Source organism: Saccopteryx bilineata, chromosome 2 (assembly GCF_036850765.1).
Source record: "Saccopteryx bilineata isolate mSacBil1 chromosome 2, mSacBil1_pri_phased_curated, whole genome shotgun sequence".
Classification (NCBI taxonomy): domain Eukaryota; kingdom Metazoa; phylum Chordata; class Mammalia; order Chiroptera; family Emballonuridae; genus Saccopteryx; species Saccopteryx bilineata.
In genome coordinates this window covers 313435114-313450776 of record NC_089491.1, presented here as the reverse complement: position 1 = coordinate 313450776, position 15663 = coordinate 313435114, and the positions used below count along the sequence as shown (strand labels likewise).

Sequence of the window (15663 nt, the reverse complement as noted above, 5' to 3'; positions counted from 1 at the left end):
TGCGGCTGAAGAAAGTAGGTGTAAAGGACAGTGGTGAGAAGAAGAGAGTGATGTCAACAGAAGTAAAGCAAGAAATAATAGAAAAACATGAGCGTAGTGTACAAGTGATTGAACTGGCAAGGCTGTACAACCACAATACATCTACAATTTGTACCATCCTTAAACAAAAGGATGCCATCAAAAACGCAAATCCAGCGAAAGGAACTACAGTTCTGTCCCAATTAAGGACAAATACCCATGAAGAAATGGAGAAGCTTCTGCTGGTGTGGGTGAAAGAGAAAGAGCTGGTAGGAGATACAGTGACGGAGACTGTAATATGCAAAAAGGCATGTATTATTTACAACTGTTTGAAGAAGAAAGAACCATCAACCTCAAAAGCATAAGCAGAAGATATGTTTAAGGCAAGTCATGGCTGGTTTGAAACTTTCAAGAGAGATGGCATTCACTTGGTGGTGAGGCATGGTGAAGCTGCGAGTACTGATGTTAAGGCAGCTGAGGAGTACATCGCATGTTTTGCTGCACTTATCGCAAAGGAAGGCTACATCCCCCAACAAGTGTTCAATTGTGACGAAACAGGATTGTTTTGGAAAATAATGCCCCGGAGGACTTTCATCACGGCAGAGAAGCTGCTAGGCTTCTTCAGGTCCTTCCATGAAGGACTGTCTGACCCTTGTGCTACCATTGTGTGCAAATGCTAGCGTTGACTGTAAAGTCAAGTCACTGCTAGTGTATCATTCCGAAAATCCTCAAGCCTTTAAGACTCACAAGATTCTTAAAGAAAAACGGCATGTTATGTGGCTAGCGCATGGGTTATGTGGCAGTTTTTACTGAATGGGTAAATCTCGTCTTTGGTCCTGCAGTGAAGAAATATCTTCAAGAAAATCCTTGATAATGCTCTAGCCCACCCACCTGGTCTTGAAGATGACATTCTCGATGAGTTCAAATTCGTGAAAGTCCTCTACCTCCCACCCAACACGACTTCAATCTTGCAACCTACAGATCAACAGATCATTTTCAACTTTAAAAAGCTTTACACGAAGCACTTGTTCTGCTGCTGCTTTGAGGTGACTGAGAATGCAATTCTAAACCTTCGAGAGTTTTGGAAAGATCACTACATCGTATATGTTTACACATTATTGACTTGGCATGGCAAGAGGTTACAAGAACCTTGAATTCAGCATGGAAAAAGTTATGGCCTGATGTTGCTGCAGACAGGGACTTTGAAGGATTCGAACCAGAGACTGAGACTGAGACCAAGGTAGAAGCATTGGAGATGTGTCCCTTGGAAAGTCTGTGGGTCTGGAGGTAGATGAGGGTGACGTAAACGAGCTTGTCGAGAAACATGAGGGGGAACACTCAACTGAGGAGTTGAAGGAGCTACAGATGATGCAACATATGGAGCTTCTGCAAGAGACTAGTAGTGAGGAGGAGGTAAGAGTAGGAGAAAGTGGTTTCTAGGATCTTCTCCCCGGGAGAAGTGCCCGGCAAGGTTCCTTTCCTCCTTTCAATAAAGCCTGTTACTCTGGTCTTTTGGACTCCCATGAATTCCAACATTTGGAGCCGAAACCAGGGACAGGGTTGATTGTCCGGCAGTCTAACCCTGTCCTGAACCCCTGCTGGACCAGAAGTTTCTTACAGAACTGCATGCAGACCTTCACCAATCAGAAAATTGGAAAAATCGACCTAACCCTACCCACCAACCCTGAAACCTGCCCTCATGAAACAGAAAAATCTGGAACCCTATAAATACACCCCTACTCAGAACAATGTTCCTGCAGGCTCAAATGAGAGAAATCTCCAGGATTACCGACAATCAAATGCTTTTACACCTCTACTCCAACTACCCCGGGAGGGGATTCACGAAGGAGGCCCCAATAGGGATAACAGAAGGAAATAGCCAGCCATCAGAAGATGGCCGGTCCGAGACAAACCTCCTTCCTGAACCCCATACTCTCTCCTTCCCCTCACCTCTTTTCCTTTTTTATCATACCACAGAGTTTAGACATGATATATGAAATTCTAACTGCCCTTTTGTTGTTCCACCTGGCTGTCTGACCTCACCCTTACTTACTGGACAATCACCCCTTAGGCAGAAAAGTTCCAGAAAGCTGATCAACTACCCAAGGAGGAGCGTTCCAGAGAGCTGAAATCGTAAAACTGTAAAAGGGAACAAACCAGAACTTTTGACTCAGTACCCCCTCAGGCTTTCCAAAACCCTATAAAATTCGCCTCATAGTCTGAAACTGGTGCTCTTCTCCCCAGGAGAAGTGCCCAGCACGGTTCCTTTCTTCTTTTCAATAAAGCCTGTTACTCTGGTCAAAAAAAAAAAAAAAAAAAGTAGTTTCTACAAGTGAAATTAAAGACATGCTGGCAATGTGGGAGAAACTTTCAAGTTTCATTGAAAAGAAACACCCAGAAAAAGTTTCAACTGGTCGTGCTTCAGCACTTTTTAATGACACTTGTCACATTTCCGTAACATTTTAAAAGGCAGGCAAAAGCAAACCTCTTTGGATAGATTTTTATTCAAAAGTCCTGCAAGTGAAAGTGCCAAAAGTGCAGCCAAAAAGGCAAAAACAGGTGATGATTAAATGAAAAATACATAATGTTAAGCTTAGGTTAAGTTTAAAGTTAAGAAAATGCATTTTTTTTATAATTAAGTTTTTGTGGTTTCATTTTAAGTAAAGAAAGTGCAGTTTTAGTTTTGTTTAAAGTAAATAAAATGCAGTTTTAGTTTACATTTAGTGTCAAGAAAGTGCAGTTTTAGTTTACGTGTCTACAGTGCCTGCATCCCTTCCTCCCTCCCCCCTCCTCCGCTATTCACCTGTTAGCCGCACTCGTCTGTCTCCAAGGTAAGAATACAGTACTAATAACACTTTTTTATTTTATTTCATATATTTTGTTATGCATTGGTAAAGTATACATGTGTGTTTCTTAATTAAAAACATGTCTTTTTTCATAATTTACGATGGTTTGGGGATGTTTCACAGGGCTGGAACAAATTAAATCTATTTCAGTTATTTTAAACAGGAGAAATTTGTTTGATATACGAGTTGACTGACTTATGAGCTCGGTTACAAAATGAATCAAACTCGCATCTCAAGGTATACCACTGTATGTATAGCTATAACTATAGATATAAGCAACAATATACATGAATTTCAAAGAATTTTGAACAAAAAAAAAGTCGGACACAAAAGAATACACACTATGAATCCATTTATATAAAATTCAAAAACAGTAAAAAAATGAACTATGGTGTATAAAGCTGTACATTTAGGTTATATAACTATAAACAAAACCAAGAAAATAATTACCAAAAAGTTAGGATAATCATTATCTTTAGGGGGAGATAAATGATTATGATTAGGATAGGCAAATAAGGGGTATTCTGGCAATGTTATAGTGTGTCCATAAGTCATGGTGCACTTTTGACTGGTCACAGGAAAGCAAAAAAAGACGATAGAAATGTTGAAATCTGCACCAAATAAAATGAAAACCCTCCCAGTTTCTGTAGGATGATGTGGCAGCAAGTGCGCATGCGCAGACGACGACATAACACCGTGTATACAGCGGAGCAGCCACGGCCATGCCAGTCAAGATGTGGGTGGTACAGAGGAAAGTTTAGTGTGTTCTGTAGCTTGCTAAATTCGAATCCGTGACCAAAGTGCAATGTGAATATCGGCGCATTTATAATGAAGCGCTACCACATAGGAATAACATTACTCAGTGGGATAAGCGGTTGAAGGAAACCGGCAGTTTGGTGGAGAAACCCCGTTCTGGTAGGCCATCAATCAGTGATGAGTCTGTAGAGGCTATACAGGATAGCTACCTAAGGAGCCCTAAAAAATCTGTGCGTGAGCCCACATCGAACTGCATTGAATAGGTATGAAACTGGGAGAGTTTTCCTTTTATTTGGTGCAGATTTCACATTTCTATCGTCTTTTGTTGCTTTCCTGTGACCGGTCAAAAGTGCACCATAACTTTACGGACACACTGTATATATATGACTTTGGAGAAGTTTCATGAGGATTAGCTCTATAATTAAGCTAGATATTTTTATTCTATTATATCCATGTTATATGTCATGATTCAAGACATGAAAAATGAAGATGACACCTCACAGTCTTGGATTTATGCAAAGAAGTGAGTAGAAAAAACTGTGTTTTAATCCTCTTTATAAAACAGCTAATTACTATGGAAGCAAAATATACTCTGCCGTATTGAGCCCAATTTTTTGTGTATTATCAATTAACACTCACAAGGGTCACCACTGACCTCTTCAGCAGTCTCATCCTCTTCTTCATCATCTGGCTGGTACTCTTCATCTGAGGAATCATCTTCTTCAAGGTTAATATCCACAAACTGAGGAGGCTTCATAAGTACAATTACAGAAAGAAATAAAGTAAAAAGGAAATATAAATCATATGTATTTGAAAAATAAGGGGAAAAAGGTAAAGAAAAAAACATCCTAAGAGCAAAAGGAGCTAAAGCAAATAACAAGAAGCAGGAGTTAATTACTAGCAAGAGTCAAAACTAGAAGTAATAGAGTAAAAAATTTAAGCTGGAATTTTAAAAATTTAAATGGAAAGTTCCTAAAATGTCAACAAATAGGAAGAGAGTACTTAAGTTTCAAAATTGATGAAATCTTTCTGGAAAAGAATAAGAATTGGGCTCTGGCCAGTTGGCTCAGTGGTAGAGCATCAGCCCAGTGTGTGGATGTCCTGGATTTGATTCCCAGTCAGGACACACAGAAGTCACCATCTGCTTCTCCACCACTCCCCCTCTCGCTTCTCTCTCTCTCTCTTCCCCTTCTACAGCCATGGCTCGATTGGAGAAAGCTGGACCTGAGCACTGAGGATGGCTCCATGGCCTTCACCCCAGCTGCTAAGAAAAGCTTGGTTGCTGAGCAACAAATCAGTGCCCTAAATGGGCAGAGCATCACCCCCTAGTGGGCTTTCCGGATGGATGCCGGTCGGGAGACATGTAGGAGTCTGTCTCTGCCTCCCCTCCTCATTGAATTTTTTAAAAAAAGAATAAGAATTACCTTTTCCAAGTTTACCTTAATTTCACTGGCCTTCTTAATTGGTGAAATATTCCATGTTGGAATTACCTACCAACAAAGAATATCATTAAGTTTTCTTAACTGAAACAGACTTTTAAGTTTTACTTCCTTTTTACCATCACAAAGAGTCATCTACCTACCATGGAGCTGCACTGAGCTAGGAGTATTAATTATCCCTGAGGGTATAATCTCAAATATTTGTCAAAGCTTAACAGAAGAAAAGGAAATACAAATCTATTTCCATCACTAGCATTTCTGCTTTAAAACTAGTAAGACCCTGTACCTGTCTTGCCTTCTTTATATCATAGCTTGTGTTCACATGGAATAATGAATGCAAAAACTACAGTATTAGAGGTGTTAGTAGCCTTTTTATATCAGTATTTTTTTCAGTCAAGTACATAAATCTATTATAAGTATGCCTCCAAAAAGCCAGCCACGCCTAACCAGGCGGTGGCACAGTGGATGGAATGTTGGATTGGACACAGAGGACCCAGGTTCGAGACTCCGAGCTCACCGGCTTGAGCACAGGCTCATCTGGTTTGAGCAAGGCTCACCAGCTTGAGCCCAAGGTCGCTGGCTCAAGCAAAGGGTCACTCGGTCTGCTGTAGCCCCCCAGTCGAGGCACATATGAGAAAGCAATCAATGAACAACTAAGGAGCCACAACAAAGAATTGATGCTTCTCAGCTCTCTCCCTTCCATTCTGTCTGTCCCTATCTGTCCCTCTCTCTGACTCTGTCACAAAAAACAAACAAAAAAAAGCCAGCCACCAAGAGTTCTTATGAAAAGATTTAGGGGTGAAGTGTCAAGTTGTCCACAACTTATTTACAAAAAATACAGAGAAAAACAATATAGATATATAGTTATAAAGCAAATATGGCAAAATTTCATAATTGTTAAAATCTAAATGGAATATAGATTTACTAAAATTCTTTCAACTTTTTACATGTTTTAAAACAGTACAGTTGGGGAAGAAAGGTTTTTAAAGAATTTTTTAAAGCTCCTACATACTGTTGACAAAATGCCATTGGAGTGTATAATTTCTTGATCATTTACTTGTGACCCAATCAAAATCATCTTATGGACAAAATCCATTAGGCCACTATGTTCTGTCTCTACAGGAGCCTCAGATTTTCCACATATCCCTACCATGTGTAGCTAGGCCCGTACAAAGTAAAGAGGATGATGTCACTCAGGTCCACCCCTTCTCATGTTTGTTTCTGAACCAATCAGTTTTCCTATTGCCAAATCCATCAGAAAGGCAAGGCAGCATCTTGAAGTATATTGGAATCTGTTTAGTAAGCATTAACAAGCAGGAAGAATTCTAATCCTGCTTTCCCACCTAAGCTAGTCTTCGGTATTCAACTTCTCCACACCTATATATGTGGTTGGTCAATATAATCCAGAGCCTCATTTGGATCTCCTTGGCCATTTGTTCCAAATCAAACATGGAATTAATGTTATTTACTCTATATGTCAGGTAGACTTCATATAATTTCTGTCTCATGGACAGCCACTTTCAACATAGCTACCACATGTTCATTTGTGTACTTCCTGGAGAGAGATGACAATTCACGTTATGCAACCAGGATTAGTCAATTAAACTGAAGTATACTGTCTGGCCCTGGATGGTTGGCTCAGTGGTAGAGCATGAGCCTGGTGTGTGGATGTCCTGGGTTCAATTCCCAGTCAGGACACACAGGAGAAGCAACCATCTGCTTCTCTACCCCTCCCCCTCTTGCTTCTCTCTCCCTCTCCTCCCCTCCTGCAGCCATGGCTCAACTGGAGCAAGTTGGCAGCCGGGCGCTGAGAATGACTTCATGGCTTCCACCTCAGGTGCTAAAGAAGAGCTCTGTTGCTGAGCAATAGAGCAATGTACCACATGGGCACAGCGTTGCCCACTAGTGTGCTTGCCCAGTGGATCCTGGTTGGGGTGCATACAGGAATCTGTCTCTACTTCCTCTCCTCTCACTGAGTAAAAAATATATGATCCAATGTAACCTCAGGCTGCATTAAGAGAAATATAGTATCTGGAACATTGAGGGGATAACCTAACTTTAATCTGTACTAGTTAAACCACATTTGGAGCAGCAGATTCCACTTTGGGCATACTATTAAAATTAATATAGACAAACTAGGAATACTGAGAAAAAAAGAATGATTGGTAAAGATACTTAAAGCCTTGTCACATAAAGATCAGTAAAAAATTAGGGGACCTTTACCAAGAAAAGAATGTAACAGGAAAACACACTAGTTTTCTTCAACTAGAGGAAAGGTCACGTGGAAGAGGAACAAACATTTCTTCTACAGGGTTGCAAGGAACAGAATTAGACAAACAGATAAAAACTACAATATGCATATTTGAGTCCATCTTCCTTCCTATCAGAAGGATGAATTTCCTCAGAACTATCACCTGCTTTGTCACAGAAAGGTAAGCAAAAACTGGACAAGTATTTGTTAAGCAGGACGTAACATAGTCCCAAGCTTCAAAGACCTTGCTGTTCCAAAATACTTCAGAAATCTTCACACTCTAGTGTGCAAACGAACTAGTGTTTTCAAGAGTGCATATTCCCAGGCTCTACCCATGAATCCTGATTTTTAGGTCTGAAGTGAACCTAAGATGTGCACTTTTAATAAGCACTCCTGAGAAAACCTACACCACGGTGATCTTGATGCAAGTGGTCCCTGGGACACACTGAAAAGTACTACTCTAAACACTGCCACATATAACATGAATAGAAAAGCTAACCTCTCTCATTGCTTTCAACAATTCTAAATGGTTATCTATCTAGTACTTCCAAAAAAGCAGTATTTCCACATCAAATAAGATAAAAAGAAAGTATGATAATGATTTCATATATTGTCTTTTACAAATCTTTCTTGAAGTAGGCAAACCCAGCCTGGCCTGTGGTGGCACAGTGGATAGAGCATCGAACTAGAACACTGAGGTCACCAGCCCAAAACCCTGGGCCTGCACAGTCCAGCTACATACGATAAGCAAGCAGTGAACAACTAAAGTAAAGCAACTATGAGTTGATACTTCTCACTACCCCATTCTGTAAAATCAATAAATAAAATCTTAAAAACAAAAAAAGGCAACCCAGACCACAATAAATTTTTCTTTTATTTTTTTCCCTACAACTAACCTGAAATTAGATTTTATTTACCAACCTAAATAAACAATAAAGAAAAAGCAGAACACCCACCACTCCTTTTTCCACCACTTCCTTAAGTTTAGAGCGAGTCATTTTGGGCTCCTAAAGAAAGAAAAATGGAAGAGTCAATAAAAATTATCATGTGATTCTTTGAGTTTTCAGATGCTAACTTTGCCCCCCAATTGTCAAACTATTTACATGACATTAAAATGACAATCAATTACTCACAAACATTGGCATATCTTCTGTCTCACTGATGGCTGCTTTCATCATCGCTACCACATGTTCATTTGTGATTACTTCCTGGAGAGAGATAAAATTTTACATTATGCAACAAAGATGTGTCATCTAGATAATATTCATCTCTATAATTCTACTAGACATAGGTAGTGACAAACAAGAGCTAGATATTCAAAGAGCTTCAAAATGGGATAATGCAAGGCAACTGAAAGTAAAGAAGCAAGTTTTGGACAAAAGTACAAAGCTTCAAGCAATGTAGCAGCAAATGGACCAATCTTATCAGCTGCTACAGGAAATAGGAATGGCTCATATGAAAAAAAGATTCTGGCCTGCCCAGTGGTGGTACAGTGGACAGAGCATCGACCTGGGATACTGAGGTGCCAGGTTTGAAATCCCAAGGTCTCTGGCTTGAACGTGGGCTCATCGGATTGAGTACGCGATCATAGACATGATCCTATGGTCGCTGGCTTGAGTCCAAAGGTTGTGCTGGCTTGAAGCCCAAAGTCACTTGAGAAAGGGGCCACTGGCTCAGCTGGAGCCCCTCCCCTACTCTCGTCAAGGCATAAATGAGAAGCAATCAATGAACAACTAAAGTGCTGCAACTATCAGTTGATGCTTCTCATGTCTTCCCTATCGCCCTTCCTGTCTCTGTCCCTCCCTCTCTCTCTCAAAAAAGAAGAGATTCTGAGGTAACTATATGCTTAAGAGAAACAGTAATAAACAACAAAGGATTTATAAATAGCTGTGTTGCTACATATCAAAGAACAGTATTTGCATATGTGCCAAGTACTGTAAACTGTTAACTGATATTTTCAGGCATATTAACCCACAAGAGAATATAAATCCAGTGTAAATATCATCTTCAAATCTAATAAGTAATACAGTAAACAATCAAATTAGTGGAAGGAAGCAGAGGAACAGTTTATTTTTCCAGTTAAGCTCTTGAATATGTGTTCAGATTTCAAACTTGTGTAAAGAGAAGGCTATCTTTCAATGTAAAATGCTTTGCCATAGTTAACTCACAAAATTAGTAATTCACATACCAAGAGTCAAGAATTTCCTGAGTACTTATATTTGCTTTCCATGAAAAAATTCCATTCCAATGACACAGCTGTCCAGGTCTTACTCACATGTAGGATGTTTCGCACATTGACTGCTGTCAGATTGTGCTGTTTGGCGCCATCCTCTAAGGTACGGTCAAGTGTATCATCCAGTTTTGGGTCATAAGCCAAAGTCCCTTCTTCTTGACCCCTTCCATCTCGTTTTCTCTTGGTACCCTTTTTCTTTTTCTGCCTTTTCTCACTTTCTTCATTGTGCTGTTCTTCTGCAAATAAATAAAAAAATAACTGCACTCAGAACTTAACCCCAAAAGGCAACCTTGTAAAAGAAGAACAAGCTATCGGCTGTCTGGTCCTGGAAATCAAAGGCAATGATGTGGCAGTGGTGATAATGGTAGAGATGGCAGAACTGTCACAGTAACAGTTAACTTTCACTAAATATTATTTTTTTACTTTTCATTGAATTTATTAGAGTGACACAGGTTAATAAAATAATACAAATTTAAATGCACAGCTCCACAATACTGAATGTTTATTTTATATCAGACATTCTTCTATACACTTTATAAATATTAATTCACTTACTCCTTATAACAACCTTATGAGGTAGGCACTATTCTTTTTGTCACTATATAGATAAAGACACTGAGGCAAACAGATTAAGAAACTTTCCCAAGTGCTAGTAATGATAGAGCCATGTTTTGAAGCCAAGCACTCTAGCTTTAGAATTTGTAGTCTTAATTAGTATGTATACTGCTCATGTCTTTCCTATCTGGAACCTTAACGGGGTAACCTTGGCAATAGTCTCATTTTTTTCTCTTGTAAAATAGATTTTAAAGGGGAAAAATAAGGTAGCATTCAAACATACACATCCATACACATCTTACTTTCGTGTAACCTAAACAGAAATAGACTGACTTGAAGTATACCCAACAAGCTGATAGACACAAAAGAAACATAAAATTATAAAAAATATCAAAAAGTGATAAAGGATGATCACTTAGTAAGTTATATAATGTCTAATCACTGGGGTATACACTTGGAACTAATATAATACTGTATGTCAACTGTAATTTAAAAATAAAAGATAGCTTGACCTGTGGTGGTGCAGTGAATAAAGCATCAGCCTAGAACACTGAGGTTGCAGATTTGAAATCGTGGCTTCCCTGGACAAGGCATATATGGAAGTTGATGCTTCCTGCTCCTCCTCAACTTCTCTCTCTCTCTCTTTAAAAAAAAAAAAGTTAGGCCCTGGCCGGTTGGCTCAGCGGTGGAGCGTCGGCCTGGCGTGTGGAGGACCCGGGTTCGATTCCCGGCCAGGGCACATAGGAGAGGCGCCCATTTGCTTCTCCACCCCCCCCCTTCCTCTCTGTCTCTCTCTTCCCCTCCCACAGCCAAGGCTCCATTGGAGCGAGGATGGCCCGGGCGCTGGGGATGGCTCCTTGGCCTCTGCCCGGAGCGCTAGAGTGGCTCTGGTCGCAGCGGAGCAACACCTCGGAGGGGTGGAGCAACGCCCCGGAGGGGCAGAGCATTGCCCCCTGGTGGGCGGAGCATCGCCCCTGGTGGGCCTGCCGGGTGGATCCCGGTCGGGCGCATGCGGGAGTCTGTCTGACTGCCTATCCCCGTTTCCAGCTTCAGAATATAAAATTAAAAAAAAAAAAAAAAAAAAAGGTAAAAAATTAAAAATCTGTCTGACCAGGCAGTGGTGCAGTCGAACTGGGATGCAGAGGAACCAGGTGTGAAACCGAAGGTCGCCGACTTGAACACGGACTCATCCGGCTTGAGCACAGGGTCGCTGGCTTTTGTATAGGATCATAGACATAATCCCACGGTAGCTAGCTTAAAGCGCAAGGTCACTGGCTTGAGCAAGGGGTCACTCGCTCTGCCGTAGTTCCCCAACCCCTGAACCCCTGGTCAAGGCACATATGAAAAAGCTATCAATGAACAACTAAGGTGCAGAAACGAAAAATTGATGCTTCTCATCCCTCTCCCTTCCTGTCTGTCCCTATCTGTCCTTCTCTCTCTGTCACAAAAAAAAAAAAAAAAAAGGATGCGGATCCACTATAAATCTCATACATTGCTGGTGTAAAAGTAAAATGGTACAGTTACTTTGGAAAATAGTTTGTTATATTTCTCCCTTCCAAGTACTAACCAGGCCTGACCTTGCTTAGCTTCCGAGATCAGACGAGATCAGGCGCATTCAGGGTGGTATGGCCGTAGACAGAAAATTGTTTGTTATAAAGTTAAACATAAATTTACCATAAGACCAAGCAATGCCACTCCTAGTTTTTACCCAAGAAAAATAAAAATGTATGTCTGTCAAAGACCTATATGAGACAGAAGCTTTAGTCAAAACAGGCAAAAACAGGAAACAGCCCCAAACCCCATCAACTGGTGAACAAATAAAATAATTTAGTATAAAAAATAATAATGTAGTATATCTATGCAATAGAATACTACCCAGCAATGAAAAGGAACAAACATAAATGAATCTCAAAAGCATAACCCTAAGTGAAAGATACCAGGTGCAAAAGGGTACATACTGGATGATACCATTATATACAAAACTAAGAATAGAGCCTGACCAGGCAGTGGCACAGTGGATAGAGTTTCTAACTGCGGACTAGGACACAGAAAACTCAGGTTTGAAACCCCACGGTTGCCAGCTTGAGTGCAGGTTCACCTGGTTTGAGCAAGGTTCACCAACTTGAGCGCAAGGTCGCTGGCTTGAGCAAAGGGGTCCCTCGGTCTGCTGAAGTCCTTCCATCAAGGCACATATGAGAAAGCAATCACTGAACAATTAAGGTGCCACAACGAAGAACTGATGCTTCTCATCACTCTCCCTGTCTGTCTGTCCCTATCTGTCCCTCTCTCTGTCTCTGTCACAAAAACAACAACAACAACAAAAAACTAAGAATAGAAAAGAGATCAGTGGTTGCCAAAGGCTGAGAATGGAGGACTACAAATGGGAATGATGGAACTCTGCAAGTAAGAGAAATGTTCTAGCCTGACCAGGCAGTGGCACAGTTGATAAGAGTGTCGGAATGGGGTGTGGAGGACCCAGGTTTGAGACCCCAAGGTCACCAGCTTGAGCGTGGGCTCATCTGGTTTGAGCAAGGCTCACTAGCTTGAGCCCAAGGTCACTGGCTCGAGCAAGGGGTCACTTGGTCTGCTGTAGCCCCCTGATCAAGGCACATATGAGAAAGCTATCAATGAACTACTAAGGAGCCACAACGAAGAATTGATGCTTCTCATCTCTCTCCCTCTCTTTCTGTCTGTCCCTATCTGTCCCTCTCTCTGACTTTCTCTCTATGCCACACACACAAAAAAAAGTGTTCTATATGCTGACTGTGGTGGTAGTTACAAAACTATATAAATTTTTCAAAAATCACTGAATAGGGCCTGACCAGGTGGTGGCGCGGTGGATAGAGCGTTGGACTGGGATGCGGAAAGACCCAGGTTCGAGACCCCGAGGTCGCCAGCTTGAGCGCGGGCTCATCTGGCTTGAGCAAAGAGCTCACCAGCTTGGACCCAAGGTCGCTGGCTCCAGCAGGGGGTTACTCGGTCTGCTGAAGGCCCACGGTCAAGGCACATGTGAGAAAGCAATCAATGAACAACTAAGAAGTCGCAACACGCAACGAGAAACTGATGATTGATGCTTCTCATCTCTCTCCGTTCCTGTCTGTCTGTCCCTGTCTATCCCTCTCTCTGACTCTGTAAAAAAAAAAAAAAAAAAAAAAAATCACTGAATAAAAGCCTTGGTCAGGATGCTCAGATGGTTAAAGTGCCATCCTGATATGACAAGGTTGCAGGTTTGATCCCTGGTCAGGGTACACATGAGAAGCGACCATCTGCTTCTCTTCCCCTCCCTCTCCCTTCCCTTCTTGCAGCCAGTGGTTTTGTTGGTTTGAGCATCAACCTCAGATGCTAAGGATATAGCTCAGTTGATATGTACCAAGTTGATCAGCCCCAGACGGGGGTTGCTGGGTGGATCCTGGTCAGGGCACATGTGGGTGGGTGTCTGTCTATCTATCTTCCCTCATTTCACTTAAAAAAAAAAAGTCACTGGATAAATTTTACTGCATGTAACTTCTATCTCAAGATCACTAGCCTGGCATGTGGTGGCACAATAAATTAGAGCATCAACCTGGAATTCTAAGTCGCCAGTTCAAAACCATATATGAGAAGTAACTACTGCGAGTTGATGCTTCCCGCTCCTCCCTTCCTTTCTCTCTCTAAAATCAATAAAATATTTTTTTTTAAAAAAATCACTATAGGCCTGATCTGTGGTGGCGCAGTGGATAAAGAGTCGACCTGGAAATGCTGAGGTCGCCAGTTCGAAACCCTGGGCTTGCCTGGTCAAGGCACATATGGGAGTTGATGCTTCCAGCTCCTCCGCCCCCTTCTCTCTCTCTGTCTCTCCCTCTCCTCTCTAAAATGAATAAATTTTTAAAAAATACAAAAATAAAAAAATCACTATAACTCTTCATATTAACAGAATAAAGGAGAAATACCATATTATCATCTTAATAGCGATTTTTTTCAAAAGAGCATTTGAAAGCCCTGGCTGGGTAGTATAGTTGATGCACCGTCCTGACATGCCAAGGTTTCAGATTCAATCCCTGATGGCATGAATGAGTGGAGCCACAAATTGATGTCTCTCTTTCTCTTTCTGTCTCTCTCCCTTTCTCTTTCTATAAAAACCAATAAATAAAATTTTTTTTTAAGTATTTGACAAAATTCAAAATAATGATAAAACTCTTGGAAAACTAGAAAAAAGTTTTCTTAATGTGATACTATATAAAGCCTATAATTATTGTCATACATAATGAAGGAATACTGAACATCTTCCCACAATTTCAGAAATGAGACATGGATATTCACTATCACTACTTCTAACCTACCTAGTCATGAAGGTTTGTATTTGCATAAAAAAATCACAGGGGTTCAATTTAAATCTATTTGTTAAATTGAATACAGGGGTTCTTTGGATTACAACAGTCTCAACATACAACATTTCTAGTTTATGATACTCACTCCCATAAAAACTTTAAAAAATTGAGACTGGAGTGTTTCAGCTTACGCTGTTAGCATTGTACTTACAGACTACGTAGGCAAACTAGTTCCAGACGAGCCTGGAACAATTCTTTAGTAAAGTTGAGAAGCCTGCAACAGATCCTGTACCCTATCAACTGCTTCTCAAGATGAAACACCTGTAGTACAGATAGAATCATCTCCAGCATCACCTGCATGTTCCTCAGGCAATCCTGATTCACCTGACCCAGTATCTCCAGTACCTTCTGCAGATTTTCCTGTTTCTCCAGATTCCTCCTTCCAATAGGTCACTCTCTCCCACCTTGCAATGCCCCTTTCAGTGTGTGAGACAACCACAGGAATAAAGGTATTTTTTTACACTCATTTTTTGGTCATTTTTTCTGTTACTACAGTACAGTATATTTATGTCCTTTTCCTTTTCAGGGGTCTCAAACTCGCAGCCCGCTGAACAATTTTGTGCAGCCCGCAGACTAATCCACGGGCTTACTTAATTTTATCCAAAATATTTTGAACTTCGTGGATTAGTCTGCGGGCCGCACAAAATTGTTCAGCAGGCCGCGAGTTTGAGACTCCTGCGTCTAGATTATAATTTCACTACTGTGTTAGGATAGGTAAGTGACTTAGGCTAAGGTGTGTTTTGACTTACACCAAAATTTGGATTATGTCACTGTCATAAGAACAGAACGGTATCATAACCCAAGGACACTCTATAGTCAATAATATTCTAATAATTATGTATGGTGTCAGATGACTATGGGATCATCAAGATGATCACTTAGTAAGTTATAGAATGTCTAATCATTAGGCTATATACCTGTAACAAATATAATATTGTATGTCAAGTGTAATTGAAATATAAAAAATAATAAATTTAAAATTTTTTACTTATTAATTTTAGAGAGAGAGAGGAAGCGGCAGAGAGAGACAGAAACATCCATCTGTTCCTGTCAATTCCCTGATTGGGGATTGAACCTGCAACCTTAGTGTATCAGGATGATGCTCTCTAACCAACAGAGCTATCCAACCAGGACAATAAATAATTTAATTTTTTTAAAAAGGAAATAAAAAAGCCCTGGCCAGTAGCTCCATTGGTTA

At 40.7% G+C, this 15663-nt stretch overlaps 1 protein-coding gene across 7 annotated transcripts in view; it reads right to left on the bottom strand.

The window, feature by feature from the left end:
- GON4L (gon-4 like) overlaps nt 1–15663 on the bottom strand; it is a 104555-nt gene that overhangs the window by 69454 nt on the left and 19438 nt on the right. For 4 of the 7 annotated variants that reach the window (XM_066261870.1, XM_066261867.1, XM_066261866.1 and 1 more), the window contains exons 4-8: nt 9586–9779; nt 8444–8518; nt 8267–8317; nt 5045–5110; nt 4276–4371 (exon numbers count right to left, since the gene is read on the bottom strand). In XM_066261870.1, coding sequence (XP_066117967.1) covers nt 4276–4371; nt 5045–5110; nt 8267–8317; nt 8444–8518; nt 9586–9779 — 482 coding nt within the window. Of the gene's footprint in view, nt 1–4259; nt 4372–5044; nt 5111–8266; nt 8318–8443; nt 8519–9585; nt 9780–15663 lie in introns of those variants that run through there. The other 3 variants (XM_066261869.1, XM_066261872.1, XM_066261871.1) reach the window with 3 other exon arrangements.